Source organism: Pseudorca crassidens, chromosome 15, assembly GCF_039906515.1.
Source record: "Pseudorca crassidens isolate mPseCra1 chromosome 15, mPseCra1.hap1, whole genome shotgun sequence".
NCBI classification, from domain to species: Eukaryota; Metazoa; Chordata; class Mammalia; order Artiodactyla; family Delphinidae; genus Pseudorca; species Pseudorca crassidens.
Window position 1 is genome coordinate 88,747,389 of NC_090310.1, and position 22,282 is coordinate 88,769,670.

General features: G+C 60.8%; 3 protein-coding genes across 9 annotated transcripts in view; 2 read left to right on the forward strand and 1 right to left on the reverse strand.

Annotated features, from left to right (window-relative positions):
- Positions 1-1,253: 1,253 nt before the first annotated feature.
- LIME1 (Lck interacting transmembrane adaptor 1) lies at positions 1,254-2,952 on the forward strand (the record flags this gene model as incomplete). Its single annotated transcript, XM_067708532.1, has 4 exons — positions 1,254-1,334; positions 1,394-1,481; positions 1,566-1,915; positions 2,014-2,952. Coding segments are annotated over 4 exons (804 nt in total), but the record flags the coding sequence as incomplete, so codon positions are not given.
- A 199-nt stretch (positions 2,953-3,151) lies between these two features.
- Positions 3,152-6,859, forward strand: SLC2A4RG (SLC2A4 regulator). 5 transcript variants are annotated; one of them, XM_067708759.1, is made up of 8 exons: positions 3,152-3,460; positions 3,751-3,875; positions 4,793-4,902; positions 5,395-5,573; positions 5,645-5,745; positions 5,834-6,071; positions 6,159-6,250; positions 6,339-6,859. In XM_067708759.1, the coding sequence occupies exons 1-8, from the start codon at positions 3,152-3,154 to the stop codon at positions 6,448-6,450; spliced, it is 1,266 nt and encodes a 421-aa protein (XP_067564860.1). In that variant the 3' UTR covers positions 6,451-6,859. The 5 variants fall into 5 exon arrangements, with proteins under 5 accessions (XP_067564860.1, XP_067564861.1, XP_067564862.1 ...); XM_067708760.1 differs by having other exon boundaries at positions 3,210-3,460; positions 5,831-6,071; XM_067708761.1 differs by having other exon boundaries at positions 3,210-3,460; positions 5,657-5,745; positions 5,831-6,071.
- A 189-nt stretch (positions 6,860-7,048) lies between these two features.
- The window catches only part of ZBTB46 (zinc finger and BTB domain containing 46), a 57,267-nt gene continuing 42,033 nt past the window's right edge, over positions 7,049-22,282 (reverse strand). For all 3 annotated transcript variants that reach the window (XM_067708766.1, XM_067708764.1, XM_067708765.1), the window contains 2 exons: positions 13,014-13,189; positions 7,049-10,321 (listed from right to left, as the gene is read on the reverse strand). In XM_067708766.1, coding sequence (XP_067564867.1) covers positions 9,947-10,321; positions 13,014-13,189 — 551 coding nt within the window. In that variant the 3' untranslated portion in view covers positions 7,049-9,946. The remainder of the gene's footprint in view (positions 10,322-13,013; positions 13,190-22,282) is intronic.

Consider the following 22,282-nt stretch of genomic DNA (forward strand, 5'->3'; position numbering starts at 1 on the left):
GCTGCTCTCCCAGATGCGGTCACAGCCTAGGGTGCCCCCCACATTGCCTGACACCCATAGACAGGTGAGCCCGGTGCTGCAGTGATGGAAGGAGACCGTGGCTGTGCGGGGCCAAGAGGGAGCGCCGTTATCGAGGCAGGAGGACCCGGTGGGGCGGGGGGTGTTGGCACCCTGGGTCGGTGCCCGCCTGTTTTGTCGCCCACATGCACCCACTGCATCGTGGGTGGAGACAACAGGATTTAGGGCCTCCGATCAGCACCAGCTCGCAGCACACCCCTGCCAAGCCCCGTCTAGGCCCCAGGCAGGGCCACGGCAGGTGGGTGAAGCTGCCGTGGCGGCTGCGTGGGAAGACGCGGCGTGGTGCACGGGCAGGAAGTTAGGTGGGGAGCTGGGCCAAGGGCGACACGAGGCCTTGCGGCTCGAGGTGCCCAAGCTGCCCGCCACCCTAGGTGCTGAATGGGCCCTACCAGGTCAGGGCATTGGGACCTGGGCCCTCTGGTGAGGAAAGCCCACTCCCTGGGTCTGAGCAGACTGGCCCCCACTTTCGGAGATAGCTCCACGCTGCTGGCCCCTCACCTCCGGCACCTGTGCCAGGACTCCAGGAAGCGGACGTCCGATGGCAGGGGCAGTTGGAGGGGAGGGATGGAGAGCCAGGGGTGGGGTGGTCAGTGTCCAAAGCAGCCCTTCCTGCCTGCTGACCCCCAGCTTTCCAGCCTCCCAGGGCGTCAGTCTCTGTAGTGGACAGCTAGGGGGCATCACCTGGACAGGAGCCATGCCTGGGCAGGACATGGCTGTAGGTGAGTCTGTGGCCTGTGGCTTGCTAGCCTGGGGTGTGACCTGGGGGCCTCCCCGGCTCTCAGGTTTGGCCTCAGTGACCACAGTGGGGCCTTGGCCAGGTCCCAGCTGCCCTGCCCCTCCTCAACTGGCCGTGCTTGGACATCACTTGAGTCATCTTTGCCAACTCAGGTCCTCATGGGGGCCAGACAGAGCATGCCTCACCCCTCACCAGCAGCCCCTGCGCAGAGGCGGGAGGGTAGGCGCTGAGGCTGTGTCCCCTCGGCCTCCATAGGAGAGAGGGGCTGCTGAGCCCTGGGGTTTCCTGTGTGCTGAGTCAGAGCACGGGGTGGGGGACCTTCTGGCAGCACAAGGCGTGCACGCGCGCGCGCACACACACACACACACGCACACACACGTGTCCCTACTGGCCTTGGACCGGAGGCCGACGCCTCTGACCCGCACCTCTGCCTCCCCGCTCTGATGACCCTCCTGCACCCAGGAAGCGGGCACAGAGGCAGCTGTCTGGGCCACAGAGCAGTGTAATGCCAGCAGAAGCGGTGAGTGCCAGGGTGTCCCTGCGGCCAGCAGGGGACCGGCCAGCCTTCCTTGCCCCCAGTCACTGCTGAGACGACCCTACCACTGCTCCCTCGGCAAGTCGGACACCAGACTGCACGAGCTGCACCGCAGCTGGCTCTGCAGCAGAGGTGAGCTGGTGGAAGGGCTGGGGCCTAGCAGCGGGCAGGCGTCCCCGGACCCCTAAGTAATCTCTGCCCTGCCCCCACCCTCAGCCCCACAGCCTGCCAGCATGGATCTGCGCCCACAATGGCTGGAGGCGTCCAGAGGCACGACGTCCAGGCCCCCGGCAGCCTTCCCACACCAGGAGCTGCCCCTGGTCACGCCCTCCACCGGCCCTGAGGCCACCTATTCCAACGTGGGGCTGGCTGCCATCCCCAGGACCGGGCTGGCAGTCACCTCTGGGGTGTGGGCAGGGGCACAGCTGACCAGCAGCTGTGCCAGGCCCGGTCCCGAGGCCAGACCCGTGGGGGCTGAGTATGCGTGTGTCCAGAAGCTCAAGGGAACAGATAGGGGCCCCCGAGGCCTGGAGCACGGGAAAGCTGAGGCGACCCCAGCTGCTCAGGTGAAGTGAAGGGTGTGAGGTAGGGTGGGCGGGACTGGGCAGATCCTCGGCCGAGCGGGTGGTGCTGAGCCCTCCCTGGACTGGCTTCCTCTCTCCAGGTGGACATCCTGTATTCCAGGATCAGCAGGCCTAAAAGGAGGGACCCAGGACCTTCCACAGACCAGCCAGGCCCCAAGGGTGGGGAAGCGAGTTTGGCTCTGGGGAGGGACCTGGCCTACGAGGTCCTCCCTCTCAGGGGCCTGGGCGTGGACAAGAGCCTCCTGGAAAACGTGTATGAGAGCATCCAGGGGACGGAGGCCCCCGGGCACCTGGAACCCCCCAGCTCCAACTCCTACCAGGAGAGGACATGTGCAGGGCATGGAGACCCCCTGCTTCCTGTCTAAGCCTGGGGAGGGGTCTTCATCCCCTCTGCCCTGAACACCCAGGTACAGATGATCCTTCCTCCAGAATGGGGTGCGACCCCTCACTTCCCACAGAGTCCCCTCCCCCACACGCGGCTAACAGCACGAATTCCGGATAGCAGTGCTGTCAGCCTATGGGGTCCCTAGGGTCCTGGCTGCCATGTCCTCTCTAGGGCAGGGTCTCAATAAAGCCCCAGCTCAGGGAGCATGAACACTGCTATACCTCAGCCTGCTCTTCTTGAAAGCCTGGGAGGCTTGGCGGGGTGGCGTCTGGAAGGAGTGAAAACCTCTCCTTGGGAATGGGCTTCCTCCCGCTGGGGGTGCTGGGTACCTGCGCCCTGTCACCTGGGGCCGCCGGCTGGTCGGGCTCAGAAGACCGAGTGGGGAGGGAGGCAAGCCCTGGCGGGCGGTCCTCAGGCCGAGGGGCTCCTCCGAGCGGTGAGCCGGCCCACAGGGTGGCTACCCCAAGGTGGGACCTGAACCCTGAACGACAGGGAAGGCTCCGCCACCCAGCCCCTGGAGTTACATAAGGGGCGCGGGAGGTGGGCAGTCGTGCGTTAAAGAATAACCTGCTCCCGGGAAGGCCGCCAAGGAGACGCGGCCTCCTCCCGGGTCCGGCAGCTCGCGCAGGGGCATCCCTCGAGGAAGCCGGCCCGCCCCGGCGACGGGGGCGCCGGGGCGGGGGCCGTCGGGCGGGCGGGCGCCAGGATCCGGGCCCCCTCCCGGAGCGGCGCGGGAGCGGCCAGCGCGGGAGCAGCCGGCCAGGGGCGGGGTGTGGCCGCGGGGCGGTCCAATGGGCGCGGGGGGGGCGGTCCAATGGGCGCGGGGCGGTCCAATGGGCGCGGGGCGGGCGGGGCCTCGGGCCGCGAGGAGGGGGCGGGGCCGGCCGGCAGCCTCCGGGCGGCGCGGCGCGGGCGGCGGCCGATCGAGGGCGGGGGTCGGTGGCCCGGCCAGCCCGGCCCAGCCCGGCCCGGCCCGGGGCCGCGTCCAGAGCGTCCGCCCTCGCCGCTGCAGCCTCGGTAACCGGCCGGCCATGGAGGCCGAGCGCCCCCCGGCGCCCGGCCCGGGCTGCGGGCGCCCCCCACTCCGCGCCGCCGGCCGGGACCCCGCGGCCGCGCCCGTGTCGGTGCCCGCGCCGCCGCAGGTACCGGGCTGGGGGCGCCGACAAAGTTCCCGCTGCGAAGATGGCGTCGGGCTGCACGAACTTTGGGCCCCGGGGCGGGGCGGGCGGGGGCGGCGCGTCGCCGCGCGTGTCCGTGGGTCCGGCGGGGCTGGGCCGGCGCCCGGAGCGCTTCCCGCCGCGGCGGCCGGGGGCGGGGCCGAGGGCGGGGCCGCACCGGCCGCAGCCAGTTTGGGGGCGGGCACCATCGGGTCGGGTTGGCGGTGGGGGTGGGGACTCGGCCGCTGCCCGCGCTGAGCCGGCCGCGTCCGCAGGGCCCTGCCGTGGAGTTCGCGCTGCCGCAGGAACCGGAGCCGCGGGCCGCGGACCTCGGGGCCCCGGGGGCGGGGGCGGCGGGGCCACCGACGCCGTCGGCGCACATCCCGGTGCCAGGGTATAGGTGAGCCGGGGTTCGCGTGCCAGGCCGAGGGGGCGTGTGCACCCGTGCGCCTGTGTGTGCAGGGGTGGTGGATGGGGCGCGGGCTGGAGCCTTCCAGACCCCACCCCTGCGAGGGGCGCCTCGGTGGAGGGCAGGTCAGCATCCTGAACTGGGTTTCTGTCCTTGCCTTTCGGCTCTCCAGCCCTGGAGGAGTTAAGCAGAAATGACCCATGTATCAGTATGCCTTGTTCCTCCCCAAACCCTGAGAGCCAGAGCGCAGAACTGGGAGGGGGCGCCTGTCAGCCTCTGTGCCCAGGAGGCTGTGAGGCCCGCGTGGAATCGACTGTCCAGGCATCCCGGGGCCCCTGATGGCTGTCTCGCCAGCTCTGTCTGCAGAGAGAGAAACCCTCCCAGGTGCCTGACACCCCGGGCTGGCTGCGCAGGCGGGGGCGGGCCCTGGCCTTGCCCGCTGGGGCCCAGGGACCCGCTTGTGCTTGGAGCCCAGGCTCCGCTGGCTGCTGCTGGCTGCTGGCTGCTCCCGCCCTTCCAGGTCTGGCGCTAGGCCCGCAGCTGCTGTTGCACAACCCTGGTTAATGTGTGATTGCGGGGAGGGCTGGCCTGGCCTGGCCCCACCGGCGGGGCCTCAGACCCCTGTCCAGCAGCAGGGTCTGAAGGAGCCACGGTGGAACAAAGCCCAGGCTGCAGAGAAGTCGGGCTTTGGAAAGACCCCAGCCCAGGCTTGTTCCCGGTGGTTCCTGGGGATTTGGAGCTCGGCAACCCGAGCTGGAGGTGGAGCTGGGCCTCCTGCCCGGCTCCTGGAGTGAGGGAGCTGGGTGCACACACGTGCCCAGGCCTGCACGTGTGCCGGGACGGGGACGGGCCTGGAGTACTTCTTGGGCCCTACCCACCCCTCCACCCCCCATCCCCATCTGCTCCAGAGCCCCCCCAGGAAAAGCCCGGCTGGACGAGGTCATGGCTGCTGCAGCCCTCACAAGCCTGTCCACCAGCCCCCTCCTGCTGGGGGCCCCGGCTGTAGCCTTCAGCACAGGTGAGACTTAGAGGCCTGGCTTGGGGTGGGGGGTTCCGGCAGGGCTCAGGACCACTGTCCCTCCAGGACCCTACAAGCTGCTGTGGGGCAAGCAGAGCCACTCACCTGGAATGCCATCTTCTAAGTGCATCCATCTCCTGAGGCCTAAAGCGACATCAGGACCCCCACGGCCCCTCCCTGCGGCCAAAGCTGCAGTGCCCCAGGCCTGCAGGCCTCCGTGACCTGTCCATCTCCACCTGGCTGGCCAGGCAGCTCCCCACCCCGTGCTCTTCTGGTCTTCCTTCTCTGTGCTGGAGAGGCTCGTCCCCGGGCTGCCGTGGTCAGCTCCTCCCGGCCACTACCTCCTCCAAGAGGTTCTTTGCCCTCCAGGCTCACCTGTGGACAGGTGAACAGGCGGAGGTTTTGCACTCAGGGACTCGTAGCCAGCAGCGTCTGCAGCACAGCCGTGGCCCCCAAAAGTCCTGATGCCGGCACCGGTGTGTGTGTCCGCAGAGCCCAGCTTGGAGTCTCGGAGGGAGGCCCCGGTGCGGCCACCGGGCAGCAGCGGCAGCAGCGGGGATGGGGGCTGGGGCCCGGCCAGTGACCAGTCCTCTCCATCTACCCCGTCGCCCCCGCTGCCACCTGAGGCAGCCCACTTCCTGTTCGGGGAGCCTGCCCTGAGGAAGAGGAAGGTGAGCCAGGGCAGCCCTTGGAGCAGGGTGGACGTGGGGGGCGCCGAGGCTGACCGCCCCCTGTCACCCAGAGCTCGCTGCAGGGGCTGTTCCAGTGTCTGTGGAAGCGCTGCGGGAAGGTGCTGAGCTCGGCGTCAGGGATGCAGAGACACATCCGTCTGGTGCACCTGGGGTGCGGCGGGGCCGGGGGTGGGGGAGGGGCGGGGGGCACCAGGCAGGCCCCTGCGTCAGCTCGCACCCCACCCCCCGCCCCCCAGCAGGCGGCAGGCAGAGCCAGAGCAGAGCGACGGCGAGGAGGACTTCTACTACACGGAGCTGGATGTCGGCGTGGACTCGCTGACCGATGGGCTGTCTGGCCTGACCCCGGGGTCCCCCACGGCCTCCGCGCCGCCCGCCTTCCCCCGCCTGGAGCCGCTGGAGCCCCCGGCCCTGCCCAGCCTGCTGCGCCCGCCCGCCCTGCCCCCACCCCCGGTGCTGAGCTCCCTGCCCGCCCCCCAGGTGTGCGCCAGTGGCCCCGCTTGCCAGGTGGGTGAGGCCTCGGGTGGCTCTGGAGGGGCGCGAGGCCACAGCGGTGTCTCCTCTCAGGGCTGCCTGGCACCCGTCCACCCGGAGCCACAGCCCATCCCGGTCAGGGCCTGCGCGCCCGCCCTGCCCACCAAGCCCGGTGCCAACCCGAGGTGCGTGTGTGTGTGAAGGGGCCGGGGAAGGCACCGGGCAGGAGGCTCCCGGCCCGACAGCACCCCATGCCCCCCATGTGTCCCCCAGGAAGCCCCGAGGTGACGCCAGGAAGTGCCGGAAGGTGTATGGCGTGGAGCACCGGGACCTGTGGTGCACGGCCTGCCGCTGGAAGAAGGCCTGCCAGCGCTTCCTGGACTGAGCCCCGCCCGCCGGGGCCTCTCCTAGCTGCAGGGTCTTCTTTCTAACCCGGGGGGGGGGGGCCCGGGCCCCACCACTCAAAGTGCCTCTGAAGAAACCAGCCTCTTGGCCTTTTGCACTAAAGCCAAACCTCACAGCTGTCCCCTTGGCCTGGGGTCCCCAGGGGTGGCCGCCCCCCACCTGTCGGCCCTGGACTTGTCAGGGGTGTGACGGGCCCCGCTTTGGGGCCACATGGGGCCGTCCTCGATGCACTTTGAGGGGTGTCGGGGAGGGGGCGCCCCTGCCCGCACTTAATCTGACTGTTTGAGGGCCCAGGTGCACATTTGTACCGTGTTTGCCAAGCTCAGGTGTCTCACGTCTGGGCTGAACCAGGCGAGGAGTAACATTAAAGATTCGGGATTTTTCCAAAAGCTGTGTCTGCCTCCTGGGGGGAGGGACACGGAGCCGGGACCCCGCCATGGGCAGGGATGGCGGTGGGCAGACAGGAGGCCAGCAACCAGGCCACAGAGGGCTGGGGGTGGGGGTTACTCTCTGGCCCCCTCTGCCCAGGGTGAGGCCGGAGGAGGAGATGCTGTCTGAAACACACACGAGGCATCTGCTCAAGCAGCAATTTCCCAGTTTATTGAAAGTGATCGCTTTGCAAGAAAGTCTAACTAATCCCGTCACAGAAAGGAGACGCACAGGCGGGCCCGGAGTGCGCCCGGCGGACAAGAAATCTCAGGACCACTAGGGAGGAGGCGCTGTTGGCCTTCGGCGGCTCCGGGGAAGCAGGCGACGGCCGTGATGCCCCACTGACCAGTTACAAAAGACGCCCCAAATATGAAACGCATCTCCAATACGAACACAGGTTTATAGTAATTCATATAAAGTCGATATAATATAGATTATCCCCAGAAAAAAATCAACAGTCTTCAAACACTGCCCTTTTTCTGTTTTGTTTGTGTTGACAGGTTGAAAGCATGTTGAAAAAATAAATATTTAAGAAAAGCACACACACAGCGCCCTCACTACAAGTAGTTCTAAAAAGGGCCACATACAAAACACAATATAGGATCTAAAAAATAAAAACACCATTAAGTATGGCTTTCTTAAGAGTTGCACATGTCACAGAATGAGCGAAAATAAGATTATATTTCATATAATATTGCAAAAAGTTCCAGTTTTTGCATTTTTTCAGAGTTCTCTTTTTTAAAAAGGAAGATGTGCAAAGTTGGAAGCAGTAGCTGTGTTCTTTCAGTTGAGGTCCCTATCCAGTCCTGGCAGTGTTGTGACTGTTCCCAAACCCAGAGTTCAAGCATACAACCCGGTCAGGATCCAGAGCTTGATACAAAATCTTGGTTCCCCGCCCCTCCCCCACCCCCAAGACCTTGCCGCCTGATGGACCGCGTCCCACATCGGCGTTGCAGACACCAAACACAGACGCACACAGACGGAAAGGTACAAAACGTGAGATGTGATCTACACGCTTTTCCGCTTCATAAAAAAATATTTATTAGTTTAAACATTGATTTGGGGAAAAAAAAGATCACGTTAAAAAAGAAACCTTCGTTACACGTCTTTCCCTCCACGCCTCTGGAGGCGATGTGTTCGCCTGCATCTCTGAAATCCAGCTCTCGAGTTAACCGCACACGAGAATAGTGAACACACGGGGCTCGGGGGCGGGAGGTGGGACCCTCGGTTTTCCAGGGTATTGTTTTGAGGAAGAAAATGCCCTTGTGGCACTGAGGGCCCCGTTAAAAGTCAGCCAGGACGGTCCAGAGCGGGAGTGAGCAGGTCCTGAGTGTGGCGCAAAGGTGGCCCGGGGCGCGGGCGGCGGGCTGAGAGGTGGCCCCGTACAAAACCCAGAGACGCTTGGCAGCAAAGGTCTGGTTTCCAAACGCATTTGATAAGAAAGTAAGTCTGTTTATAAAAGGGGTTAGAAAGTGGGGGAAAGGTACACAGTGGGGAGCCCCACTGTGAAAGGCAGACCGGGGCACCGGCCCCGGAGGCACCCCAACCTGCCCTGGGCTCCTGCCCCCGGCCCGGCCCGGCCCTTCCCTAAGTATGCCGGCGTTGAGGAGTTCGCAGCGTCCCCAGCTGAGGATGGGAGGGCAGCCCTCTTCTGACTGAGAGAAAGGTGGCTATGTTTAAAACAAGGCAAAACAGAAAATGACGCTGCGACTCCTCCCCGGGCAGGGCTTCAAGGACAGCACCCGTCCGTGTCCACGCAGCCAGCCACTTACTAAGGAGGGTTCTGTGGGGTTTGCCTTTCTCCACCTAGAAAGAGTAGATGGGACCCGGGAGAAATGCAGTAAAGCCACTCGGCTTGCAGGCTGTGGGGAGAGAGAAAATCAAGCCAGCGTCTCCTTCGGCTCTAGCTCAGCACCCAAGGGGCCCTGGCACGGTGTCCCGCAGCGGCTCCCAAGCGAGGCGGGTGGAGGGGATGGAATGTACGTGTCATGAGCCTGAAAGGGAGACGGGCCGGGGTTGGGCCCACAGTGTCCTCACAGCACACGGCGGGACCCCGGCTTCTCAGAAAAAAGATAGAGAAGGGGTCGTAAGCGTGTTTAAAAGACGGCGAGGGGGCTTGGGAAGAAACCAAAGGAAAGACACGTCTGCGAGTGTGGTCGAGCGGGAAAGATAACGCCAAACAGAACCATGTCACGTGCCAGCCTCAGTTTCCTTAGCTACTCACGGAACTGGGGCCCGAGCACCTGGGGAGGGGCGGCCCCCGCAGGCGGCGTGAGCAGCAACGAAGGCAAGCCGCCCGGAGCGGTCAGCAGGAGTGGCCTGGGCACGGCAGGACGGGAGGGGCGGAGGGGCGAGCCGGCCCAGAGAAGTGCACACAAAGAAAGAGGAGGCCCCTACGGTGGGAGCACCTGGGCCCCTGCCCAGCTGCCTCGGGGGGGGGGGGGGTAGCACCTGGGCCCCCTGCCCAGCTGCCTCGGGGGTGGGTAGCACCTGGGCACCCGGGCCGAGGTCGGCTGCTGCTGTGTGTTGAGCACCAAAGCCCAGAGGCGGGGGGGCCGCGGGGCTTTCTGGACGCCAGACCTGGATCTCGCAGGCTGCCACCGGACGGCACAGCCCTCGAGGGCGGGGGCAGTGGCAGCCGCCAGCAGTGACCCCACTGCTGAGAAGGGGGAGCGGAGGCGGGGGGACTCGGCCCTGGACGGGCCCAGGGTGAGGAGAACTCTCCTAACAGCTCCCGGACCCGGGCCTCGGGGCCACACTTGGGACCACAGCCAGCGCTGGCCCTTTCCGGACCACACGTCACGGCGCGTCCGACGCCAGACCGGTGCGTCCTGGGCACCCCTGATGCCCGCCCCGCGCCCCTGCTGGGGGAGGTGACAAGGGCTCTCCCTGGGCTCAGACCCGCCCCACGCGCGTCCCCAGCCCCACTCGCTGGGGCAGCGCCCGCCTATGAGCCCCGGGTGTCCTCGAGGGGTGGGGGAGAGCAGGTGAAGGGGACCCGGGGCGCACGCAGGCGGGGGCGGCCGCGGCCCACTGCCCGGCCCAGCCTAGGAGATCCAGGTGAAGTCCTTGTCGGTGCCCCCGGCAGGGCTGCGAGGCCCCCGCGGCGAGTCCTCGACCTCCCTGTCGTCCCCCAGTAGTGCGTCCTCGGGGGCCAGGCCCACGTCGTCCTCGTCCTCGCCCAGCTCCTCTTCGCCCTCGCCGCGTGGGTCCTCGGGGTCCTCCAGGTACGGCCCGTCGCCCGCGAACAGCTCAGGAGAGCCCTCGGCGCCGCCGCCATCCAGGGGCCCGGCCCCGCCGCCACCCGCGCAGTCGGCACACACGCCGTGGCGCCGCGAGCCGTGCTTGATGCCCACGCTGGCGGCCGACATGAACACGCGGCTACACAGCTTGCACACGTACTTCTTGTCCTTGTTGTGCACCTGCGGGGGGACAGCGGTCAGTGCGGGGGGACGATGGTCAGTGTTGGGGGACGATGGTCAGTGCGGGGGGACGGGGGGATGGCGGTCAGTGCGGGGGGACAGCGGTCAGTGAGGGGGGACGATGGTCAATGTGGGGGGACGATGGTCAGTGCGGGGGGACGATGGTCAGTGCGGAGGACGGCGGTCAGTGTGGGGGACGGTGGTCAGTGTGGGGGACGGCGGTCAGTGCGGGGGGACGATGGTCAGTGTTGGGGGACGATGGTCAGTGCGGGGGGACGGGGGGATGGCGGTCAGTGCGGGGGGACAGCGGTCAGTAAGGGGGGACGATGGTCAATGTGGGGGGACGATGGTCAGTGCGGGGGGACGATGGTCAGTGTGGGGGACGATGGTCAGTGTGGGGGACGGCGGTCAGTGCGGAGGACGGCGGTCAGTGTGGGGGACGGCGGTCAGTGTGGAGGACGGCGGTCAGTGTGGGGGATGGCGGTCAGTGCGGGGGGACGGTGGTCAGTGCGGGGGGACGATGGTCAGTGTGGGGGACGAAGGACAGTGCAGGGGGGATGGCGGTCAGTGCGGGGGGATGATGGTCAGTGCGGGGGCACGTACTGTTAGTGAGTGGAGGGGGAGGTCTGGGTGGCCCAGAAGCTGAGATGTGGGTGGGTGGGGGCAGTCTGCTAGGCTGCTCAGACCCCTAGCCCTGGCCGGGGGCCGCTGCACAAAGCCGGAACACGCAGAATTGCAGGTGCCGCCAGAACTCCCCCCACCCAGAGGGCTGCTGGGCACTAGGCCGGCCGTGCCCCCCCCCCACCCCGGAGGCTTGCTGCCCCCACACCTCCCAGCGAAGCAGGCAGAGCGCTCACCTCTGCCCGCCCCCCGCTTTTGCCCCATGAGGGGATGGCCAGGGCTCTGGCGGCTCCCGGCTTGGGCCTGGGGGGCCTGGGGGCACAGGTGATGGGAGCCCAGGACAGCAGTGACCGAGAGGGACTCGAGGCACCTGCCTTCTGGGAAGCCGTCAGGACAGCCGGGAGCTGGGCTGAGTGCCCAGCCCGCGGGGCGGCAGGGTCGGGGGTCTCAGGGGGACCGTGATTGCTGCTTGAATGCTGCCTCCTGCCTTTCTGAATTCTCCAACCGACGGGCCTGGCCGAGCGCCCTTGGCTTCCCAGCTCAGCGGTCCCGCAGACCACCGTGAACGTCTGCCCCGTCACAGCCTTCCCTGAAACCCAACCACGAGGACCTATGACTGCTGCCAACCAGCCTAGGCAGGCGAGAGGCCGGATGCGCCCTGGCCGGACGTCAGGAGGAGCTGGGCCGCCTCACAGTTTCTGATTCCAGAAACGAAGCCTCAAGTCACTCGGCTCCCGGGACCCTTCCTGGGTCTTTTTCATTTGTTACATTTTAAACCCAGGGCTTCCGGGACCCCAGTCCGGTCACAGCAGGGCTGGGCAGTGGGGACAGCTCCCAGGGAGCCACGGAGCCTGTCCTCCGGGACCAGATGGCTGGACACTCGTCCCAGTGAACACATGGATGGGCGGGGAAGGATGTGGGCGCCGTGGAGACCCAGAACTCGGCTCCACAGGGAGGCGGCTGCTGAGACTGCCCACCCACCCCCTGCCCCCTGGCTAAGCCTCCCGGGGCGGGTGGGGCAGGAACAAGCTGCCCTTCTGCCGTCAGGGGAGGTTCAGCTGCCTCCCAGCCCTGCAAACCTGCCCGTCGGGGGGAGTCCGCCAGCCTGGGCCCTGGCTCCGAGGGCTGCCTCCCCATCCAGCTTTTCCACCTGGCCTCAGGGAGCCTCCCCGGGGAGCCCAGCCCCAAATGAGGCCCAGGCCGTGGGCTGTCCCTCGCTCCCTCGCGTGGCTCACCCCGTTGGGGCCACCCCTGAGGTCTCGCCTCGGCCCCCCTCGCCGCAGGGATGTGGCCCCTCCACCCCTCCTGCTGGTCAGAGGATCAGGGTGCTGCGGGGGTCCGGCCCAGCCCGTGTGGCCCTGAGGCCCCCTCACTCATGACATCACCCCAGCGTCCTCTCCCCACCCATGCCCCAGCCGCCTGGCCTCCCTCGTTTCTCACCCACCCAAGAGTTCCTCACGCTGTGTTTTGATGAATCTGCCTCCCTGTTTCAAGGGTGACCTTTTCTATTACTTCCTGGCCAAGCAAATTCATCTGCACAGCACCTGTTCCTGAGCTGCGAGCCAGGCCGTCAGAACCTTCCAGGGGCTGCTGGGGAGAGAGGCCAGGGTCCCACGGCAACTGCAGGGTGGGGCACGGAGGAAGTGGCCACGTGGCAGGAGCCGGGGGGCAGGGGCAGGGTCCTGGCAGGTTAGGGAGCACCTGCAGAGGCCGGGCTGGAGCAGAGGGGGTCCCAAAGGGGAAGCTGAGGAGTGGGGCTGCGGGGCGATGTGCTCACCTGCCCTTCTGCACCTGGGGCCGGGGGCAGAGCTGCTCAGGAGGGATGTGGGCTTGGGGTGCCTCCCCGCTGTCCTGGTCTTTCCCACTGCCGGGCGGACCCCACTTCAGGGCTTCCCGTGGCATCCTGGACAGCCCAGGGCCCCATCCTGCCCGGACACCGCAGCCCCATGCAGAGCGTGCCCTGGACCGACCCTGCGCTGACCGCACGCTGACCCCATGATGACCCCATGCTGACCCACGCCAAGCCCCCACTAGCCACATGCCGGCCCCACGTGGCCCTGCGCCCGCTCACCAGCGTGTGCCGCTTCATGTGCTCGCGCCGCGTGAACTTCTTCCCGCAGATCTCGCAGGGGTAGGGCCGCTCGCCCGTGTGGGAGCGCATGTGTCTCTTGAGGATGCACTGGTGCATGGCCGAGAAGCTGCAGTAGGGGCAGCGGAACTTCTTCCTGATGACCGTGAACTCATTCACTGCAAGACAGGTGGCGGCCGGTCAGCCTGCGGACCCTGCACAGCCCACCCACCGCTCGCGCTCGGCTGTCCCGTGGGGCTGGGGGTCGAGAGCCTCCAGTCAGCCTGGCCCAGAGCAGAGAGGGCTGCTCCCACGTTCTAAGAAAGCACGCTTCTCACATCAGCCAGTACCTCCCGTGTCAGCCCCTAAAACACACGAGTGCACGCGCGGAATCAACAGACACGGGAGCGCGGACCCGTCTCCGCCCCGTCCACGTGTCCGCACGGCGCAGCCAGGGCAGGGGTGCCACCTGCTGGACACGGCCCAGCGAGAGGCCACCAGCCCCCGATGCACAGCAAGCTGTCCCTCCCCATGTTTCGGGGATACCCTGGGCCCCCGGGCCGGGGCCACATTCCAGGGGGCTGGGGGAGCTCAGGGGTTGGGGTCCGTGGGGTCAGTCCCGCTCTGCGAGGCCCCCGGGCACTGGGCAGCTCACCCCGAGTGACGCCCTTTGTGCCGAGCACCCGCGGACACCACAGTGACCCCCCTCTTGAGCCTAGGGGCATCCATCGAGGACTCGGCCCTAAGGCCTCCCGGGCTGGTCGTCCCCAGCTCACCAGGGCTGCTGGGAGCCCCCAGGTGCTCGACAGCACTTCGTCCGGGTGGGGAGCCCGGGGCCATGTCTGCTCTCGGGCCTCTGGAAGCGGACCCAGCCCTCACCCCACCCACAGCGCTCACCGGCCACACCCCAGCACCTGCACCCAGGGGACAGACCAAGGGTCCCGACGGTCAGGCCAAAGGCAGGCAGGGGGAGGAATGCACAGCAGCAGCGGGAGCCCCGGTCAGACCCCACGAAGGGTCCGTGCCTGCCGGGCCCCGGCCACGCCCACAGCTGCCCCCGGAAGTGCCAGAGGGAAGTAAGAAAACAGAGGCTGCAAGTGACCCAGCCCACGGCGTGCAGAGAAGCCGGGGAAGCCAAGGTGACCCAAGCCGACCCCTCTCACTCGAGGGAGCCGGCCGGGCCGCTGCACAAACGACGGGACGGCTCCATCCTGCCCAGCTCCCCCAACCCCGGGCCACCCCGCACATCACACGGGGGCAGGGCCCTCGCCGCCATCTCCGCGAAGCGTGAAGCGTGCCCCAGGCCTCCAATCCATTCCGGTGCTCAGACCCAGCCCCGGGCAGGTCGCCATAGAAATGGTGCCAACTGGAAGGTGCACTGCAGTGACACGGAGCCCAAGGCCCTGGACGCACCCAGGTCCCCTGAGCATCGAGAGGTTGGCACTCACTCTGCGCCTCCATCCCTGAAACACACCAGGCAACACTGGGTGTAACGTTTTATTTTGCTTCTTAAACAAGCCGTACATTTTCTCCTGAGACATCTTAAAGGGTGCCTAAATAATCAAGCAACCAGATTTCTTTATCTTCCAGAACACCGGTCAGTGAGGCCGTCTGCAGGGCCTGCCAGGAGCCTGGCCATTCTCATGGACCCAAGAGCTCTCACTCTGGCATCTCCCGCACCCACGGATGGCAGGCACCAGGGACACACCGCCCAGGATGACCCCTGTCCACGCGCAGGCCAGACAGCTTCACCAGGGGAGGCCATCACGGCCGCAAAACGGCTGTGCGGACCCCATCACAGCTCATGACCGATGCCACCCCTGGGGCCCAGCCGCCCGCTTGCCTGACGGTGTCTGTGCACCCAGAAGGGGCCCCACGTCCCCACAAAGGCTGGGCAGTCATCAGGTGTCTCTGAGAATCCAAGCCCTGTCCTAAGAAGTAAGGCATTTTCTCACGTGGAGGAGCTTTCGACATGCATGTGGCTGGGAGCTGGGGCAGACGAGAGGCGAGAGGCATGGACAGTCGCCCGTACCCCTTCACGCAAGGCGGCCACAGTTCACAGCATGACGGCTGTGACCACATTTTCGTGCTACGATTTTTAACCGTTAAGTTCTTAAATGTGCGAGTACACCATGATTTGTTCAACAAACATGTAAAGTGTTTCCATTTTTTTACCCTTGTGAACAATGCTTCAGCAAAGTGCTTACAAAGGAACCTTTGCCCCTGGAGAGAAATCCTGAGAAGTGGGCCATGCCGGCCGTCGGGCCCCGTGGGCCACGCACCCTCAGTCCTCCCGAGGGCCAAGGCCATGCTCCGGTACGCGGGACACAGATGGTGGTCACCGCTGTTAGCAGAGCTGCTCCCTGCAAGGCTGTAGGCCGGGGTCCCAGCTGCAGGGGCGACCAGAGCATCCGGCAGCTCTTGGACCCACGAGGAAGCAGCCCTTCCCGGGTGGCAGCTCCAGCCTCCCCACGGAGGGCCCGCAGACAGGTGGGTCCGGGTGAGGGTCCAAGACAGGACAGAGGGAAGGGCACCTAGCCTGGCACGTCTGGATGGACCGCACCTGGCAGCCCCCACTCTACGTCTCCCTTCCTGTCTGACCACCAGGCCCGGCCCAACCCGCCTGGTCGACGAGGCAGCAGCACGGCCCTCCACACCTGCCTCCCGCCGGTTCCCCCAGCACAGACCCCGGTTTTCACGTCAGCACGGAACACAGCAAGTGCACCACCCACTCTGGGATGGAAAAGGCAGGTGAGGAGACAAGCTTTTAGGTTATTTTATTTCAAATAACTTTTTTGAGTTATTTTCTGCTTTCTATTTTGCTTCTATAAACATAAAATTAAAATCTGACTTATTTACTCTAGGCTGCATTTAACAATTCAGACCTACATGTTAAAAAAACACTCATCTCTGAACATAAGTGCTGTACTTTTTCCCCAGAAACACAGTTCAGCTGCGCGAACATGAGCGTGACCCCCGCCCCACGCCTCCACTGGGCACACAGCTGCAGGCTTCTGAACCTACTGCGCCATCAGGGAAGTCCCAGATATCCACAAACTGGGCAGCTTAAAGCACCAGACACCTGTCCTCTCTGTCCCGGAGGCCATACATCTGAGGTCAAGGTGTGGGCAGGGTCGCACTCTCTTCAGAGGCTCCAGGGGAGGGTCCTTCCTGCCTCTTCCAGCTTCTGGAGGCCCAGGCGGCCCTGGGCTTGTGGCTGCATCTCTCCCGTCTCTGCCTCCGTCTTCTCATAGCTTCTCCTCTGTGTCTGTGTCTCCTGTCTCTTATAAGGACACCCAGGACACCCATCACTGGATTTAGGACCAACTGGATATTCCAAGGTGATGTCATCTTAAGATCCTTAATTTAATTATGTCTGGAAAGACCCTTTTTCCAAAAAGGGTCACATTCACAGGTACCAGGAATTAGGATGTGCACGTGTCTTTTGGGTGGAGGGCACCATGCAACCCACTACTTTCATGAACAGTACTGAGGAAAGTTTTCATTGACTGTTATGATTAAAATAACTTCACATTGGGCTTCCCTGGTGGCGCAGTGGTTGAGAGTCCGCCTGCTGATGCAGGGGACACGGGTTCGTGCCCCGGTCCGGGAGGATACCACATGCCGCGGAGCGGCTGGGCCCGTGAGCCATGGCCGCTGAGCCTGCGCGTCCGGAGCCTGTGTCCCACAACGGGAGAGGCCACAACAGTGAGAGGCCCGCGTACCGCAAAAAAAAAAAAATAATAATAATAATAACTTCACATGGGAAAGAAGCTAACACTTCCATAACGCGTGGTTTACAGTCTATATGTCTTAGAAAACCTTTCAACGTCATGTAGTTTGACTCCCATAAGCACACTAATAAAGCCTTAAAAATCCACATAGAGAAAAAGTAATTGAAATACATGAAAAAGCACAAATAGCATCAAATTGAAACAGACACTCTCTACCCATCTGCCCTCAAAATGGAGCCCCTTTGTCTGGAACCAAGTGTCCAGGATGAACGGCGAGCTTGCAAATGAGGAAGTGACGTCAGACGCTGGCACCAGATTATCTAAAGTATGAAGTGCAGCAACACTGAGCTACAACTTTGCAGAAACGTACATACGAGAATACCACTCAGCAAAGCAGCCTTAGAGGAAGCCACGTCTCCGCGCAGCCCTGCAGAGAATCAGACCTGTCGTAAACGTCACTGACGAGTGAACGTTCCAGAACGATTTCACGATAACGCACAGGACACCAAGGGACCGCCAGCGAACGGAAGGCCCTGGCAGGTGGCAGGTGAGCAGAGGGGAGGCTCCTCCGGAAGGCACTCAAGTCCTTAGTCCGTCACTGTCCTGGATTTGTACTCTTCCTCTGATCGTAATTCTCAAGACACTGCACTTCAAGTGCATTTCAGAAAGGGATTCTAACGTGGACCAAACTTTGTTCTTCCATTTATACATTCACGCGGCCGCCACTCATCGTGTGTCAGAACATAGTGAAGCTATGACGTGTCCAAATTACTTTCGGAAGGTTTTGAACCATACGTGGCGCGCACACACCTTAAGTGTACCTCTCGGTGAGCTTTCACCTGCAGAAAGGCCTGGGAACCACCACCCGAACAGGACGCCGCACACCCAGGGGCCTGCGGCCGGTCAGTACCACCCACCCCAGGCGACGGCCGCTCGGCTACCCATCACCAAACGCTGGGCTACAACTCGGTCTGTGGGGACCTGACACCCAGGTGTGGCCTTGCTCGTTGCCATGTTGTCATCCACGTGACCACAGGACCCCGTGCCTGTTCGGCAGCGACGGGCAGTGGGCCAGGCTCTCACTTCTGCCGGACGCGCACCTGAGAAGAACATGTGGGCCCCAGTGGAATCAGCGTCTCCCAGCCACCGCCGACGCCTCGCCGCGGTCATTCACACGCCCTCTTCTGTGACGTGCTTGTCACGTCTGACCCTTCACTGAGCTGCTTTTCCTTTGATGTTTTATTCTTGGGGGTATTTTGTGTGTGTTTGTTTTTTTAATTTTCTGGCTGCACTGCATGGCATAGGGGATCTTAGTTCCCTGACCAGGGATTGGACCCGGGCCCCCTGCATCGGAAGCTCCAAGCCCTAACCACTGGACCGCCAGGGAAGTCCCATATGTTAATTTTTTTAATAAAAAATTTTATCAAACTTTCATCGCGAGTGCTTCCTAAGAAGTTCTTAGGGCTTCCCTGGTGGCGCAGCGGTTGAGAGCCCGCCTGCCGATGCAGGGGACGCGGGTTCGTGCCCCGGTCTGGGAGGATCCCACATGTCGCGGAGCGGCTGGGCCCGTGGGCCATGGCCGCTGAGCCTGCGCGTCCGGAGCCTGTGCTCCGCAACGGGAGAGGCCACAGCAGTGAGAGGCCCGCGTACCACAAAAAAAAACAAGTGCTTAAGAAACTTTGCCCATCACCATGATCACAAGCACCACCGTCCCCTGCGAACCACGTTTAGGTTTGTGGTCATTCCCATCTTAATTCTGAGGCAGGAATCAAGATTCATCCGCGCCAGCATCCAGCTCACTCGGGTCCCCATGTTGGAAAGACCACCCGCCCCAGCGTCCTTGACGGGGCCCACGTCACGGTCCAGTCAGACCCTCACCCACGGCCTCTTTGCCTGGCCCCCTCGGCCGCTGTCAGGCTGGGCGTCTGCCCCTCCTCCCCTGGAGCCCCCGCTGTCTGCGTTGACCCTGTTCCCAGTCTCTGCACCCTGCGGCGTCTGGGGCCCTGTGACCACGGCAGGGCTGCCCTCCCGGGGCGGGGGGTGGGGGGCATTCCAAGAGATGACAAATAACCGGGCTGTGAGCACAGCTTCCTGGCGACCAAGCCAGAGCCACCCTGTCCTCTACCAGCTCTCACACTCTGAGTCACAATCCCAGCCTGATCACCCCACGACCAGACAAGCAGGGGCAGCCCCGTGTGCCCAACGGGGCTGCCCTCTGCTCAGTTTTGATACACCGTGTTTTTCAGGGAAATTGCCCATTTCTTCCAACTTGTCAAAGGTATTAGCACAAAATTGTTCACGATATTCTCTTACTATCATTCTAACGTCTATAGGATCTTAGCAATGATCTTTTTTATACCTTTTATTGACAATCAACTTCCCTCTCTTTTTACAGATCACTGTGATAGGAGTTTGTCTGTTTCATTCATCTTTCAGTGCACCGGCGTTTGGCTTTGGTCATTTTTCTATTGTCTGTCTGCTTTCTGTTTCATTGATATTTGCTCTCTGTTTTGCTCCTCCAGCTTTCTTTGGGTTTAATTTGCTATTCTTTTTCTCACTTCTTGACCGCCCAAATTAGAACTTTCCTTCTTTTCTAATAAGTGCAACTAGAGCTATAAATTTCCCTTAAATACCACTTTAGGTGTATCCTACAAGTTTTGATATGTTGAATTTTCATTATCATTCAGTTCAAAATATTTTATAATTTCCATTGTGACTTATTCTAGTATCTTTCTATTGTTGATTTTTTCAATCTAATTTCACTGAGGTTAGAGAGCACAGTCCGCATGATTCCATCCTTTGGGATTTGCTGAGACCTGCGTCACATTCCCGCTTGGTCTATCTTGTAAATGTTTCCTGTGCATTTGGAATGTTCTGCACTTGTCTGGTGCAATGTATGACTTGGTTAACCATGTCGTTACAGGCCAATACTTCTCTGAAAAAAGATGCAAAACTCCTGAACAAAATAGCAAGCTGAGTCCAACTGTATAGAAAAAGAACAGCATCTTGTGACTCGGTGGGTTTATTCCAGGAATTCCAGGTTAATATGTGAAAACTGTGTCCAAACCTTCTCCATCCTTACTGACATTTTGTATGCTGATCTATCAGTTACTGAGGAAATTTGTTTAAAATTCTCAACTCTAATTGTGGACTTGTTTCTTTCTCCTTTTAGTGCTGTCAATTTTCACTCCATATATTTAAGAAGCAAGCCTATGCATTTCAGGGTCTGCGTTTCCCACTGAACTCTCTTGTCATCGTGTAGTGGCCTTAGAGCAACACCCCTCCCAGTTTACTTTGCTGCTGACATCAATAAGCCTCTTTAGGCTGGTGTTTCCTTGCTTTCTCTTTTTTATCTTTTTGCTTGAAACCTTTCTGTGCTCTTATCTACAAAGCATGTTATCTACAAACAACAAATTTTCTTTAAAAAGCAAGCTGATAATCTTTTCTTTTTCCTGCAGTGTTCAGTCCATTGGTAATAACAGGCTTATTAGTAGAGTTGGGTGACGTCTACCATCTCCCTATGTGTGTTCTATTCTGTCCTTTTATGGTTTTGTTCCTTTAAACTTCCTTGCTTGTTGCTTTCATATTAATCACGCATTATCCCATTCTTCTCTTCATAAGCCTTTGAGCTGTACGTGATGATTTTTGCCATTATTCATTGCAACTTTGTAGAAAAGGCAAGACTCATCCAACGGCCAAGCTTGCCGCCCCCGCCTCCCCCCTTTGTGCTGTTTGTGTCATGCGTTATGCTCTGATTTGAGTCAAAAACCCCACAAGGAGCCGTAAATATTGCCTTAAATGATTAAGATCTTTCTACGGAGGGCTGGTTTTTAGTACTTCTTGTCGGCCGGCAATGAATCCCCTCGGTTTTCTTTTCTTTGTGTGACATTGTCATCACGTAGCCTTGGTCTCTGGGGGATACTTTTGCTGGGTATAGAATACTGGTCTCGGCATTTCTGCAGCGCCTCAGAGACTAGCGCCATCGTTTCCATTGAAAAGTCAGATGTCAATCTCGATGTTGTTCCTCTTAATGTCTTTTTCCTCTGGCTGCTTCTAAGATTTTTTTTTAAAAAAAACCTTTATATTTTTAAATATTTATTTATTTATTTTTGGCTGTGTTGGGTCTTTGCTGCTGTGCGCGGGCTTTCTCTAGTTGTGGCGAGCGGGGGCTATTTTTCAATGTGGTGCACGGGCTTCTCATTGTAGTGGCTTCTCCTGTTGCAGAGCATGGGCTCTAGGTGCACGGGCTTCAGTAGTTGTGGCGCATGGGCTTAGTTGCTCCGTGGCATGTGGGATCTTCCCAGACCAGGGCTCGAACCCGTGTTCCCTGCATTGGCAGGTGGATTCTTAACCACTGCGCCACCAGGGAAGACCAAGATTTTTATTTTTGTCTTTGGTTTTCAGTAGTTTGACTACAACATGCCCAGTTTTGTTTTTTGGTGGTTGTTTTATTTTAGTGTTCATCCTGCTTTGGGTTTGCTGAGCTTCTTGAATCTGTGGATTGATATCTTTCATCAGTTTTGGAACGTTCTCTGCTATTGTCTCTTCGGGTACTGCTTCTGCTCCATTTTCTCTCCTCTCTCCTCTGGACCCCAATTACACATGTATTAGACATTTGCACTGCTCCTCTGTGTGTCTTTGCTTGTCCCCATGCTTTTCTTTCCTAAGCTTCAGCCTGGATCCTCTCCATCGCTCTGTCTTCCAGTCTCCTCGTCCTGTCTCAGGTGGTACCCAGACTGCTGTAAACTACTTAATGGATCCCAGCCTCACACATTGTATTTTCAGTTCCAGCAGGTTCGCTGGACTCTTTTTTACAGATTCTTCCTTCCCTCAAGGACTGTAGCCTTCACGTCCCACCTGTACTGATTGCTCCCCAGGATGTGTGTGTGTGTGTGTCTATGTGTGTGTCTATATTTGTGTATATGTGTATGTAAGTGTGTGTATGTATGTATATGTGTGCGTGGTTTTGGGAGGCCAGCTTTTCAGGTAGTTTTTGCCTGGAGGGTAAGCCCAATACAAGCTAGTCATGGTTAAAACTGGAAATTCAAATTTTATTTCAGAATTCTTTCTTTAAAATAAATTAGTGCCTTTTCTTAGCTCCTGAGTTATGTGCAACCACCAAACTGACAATGATCCAGACTGGATTCTTAAATATTTTAAATGCAGTCTAAACAGTAAGTTAGTATCCCCAATCAAGTAGGAGTCCCCATTTCTACACACATACACACACACATGCACACACACCCTACAGCACATGGTTGGTACACAAGTTTGTGAGGTCACCCAGTCACATTTTGTGAAAGTGGTAATAGGCCAGGAAGCCCACAGTAAACTTGTAGACATGGAGCAAGTTTTGTGGCAGTAAAGAGACCTAAATTACCAACCTTTTATTATTGCAATCCTTTGTATTCAAGAAAGATTAACATTACATATTGATAAATTTTTCAAAACTCTTTGAAATCAATTCCTGAGCCAGGATGTTTCAATGAGAAATTCAATAAAATGTAAGCAATGGAATACCTAAATGAACTTGCTTAA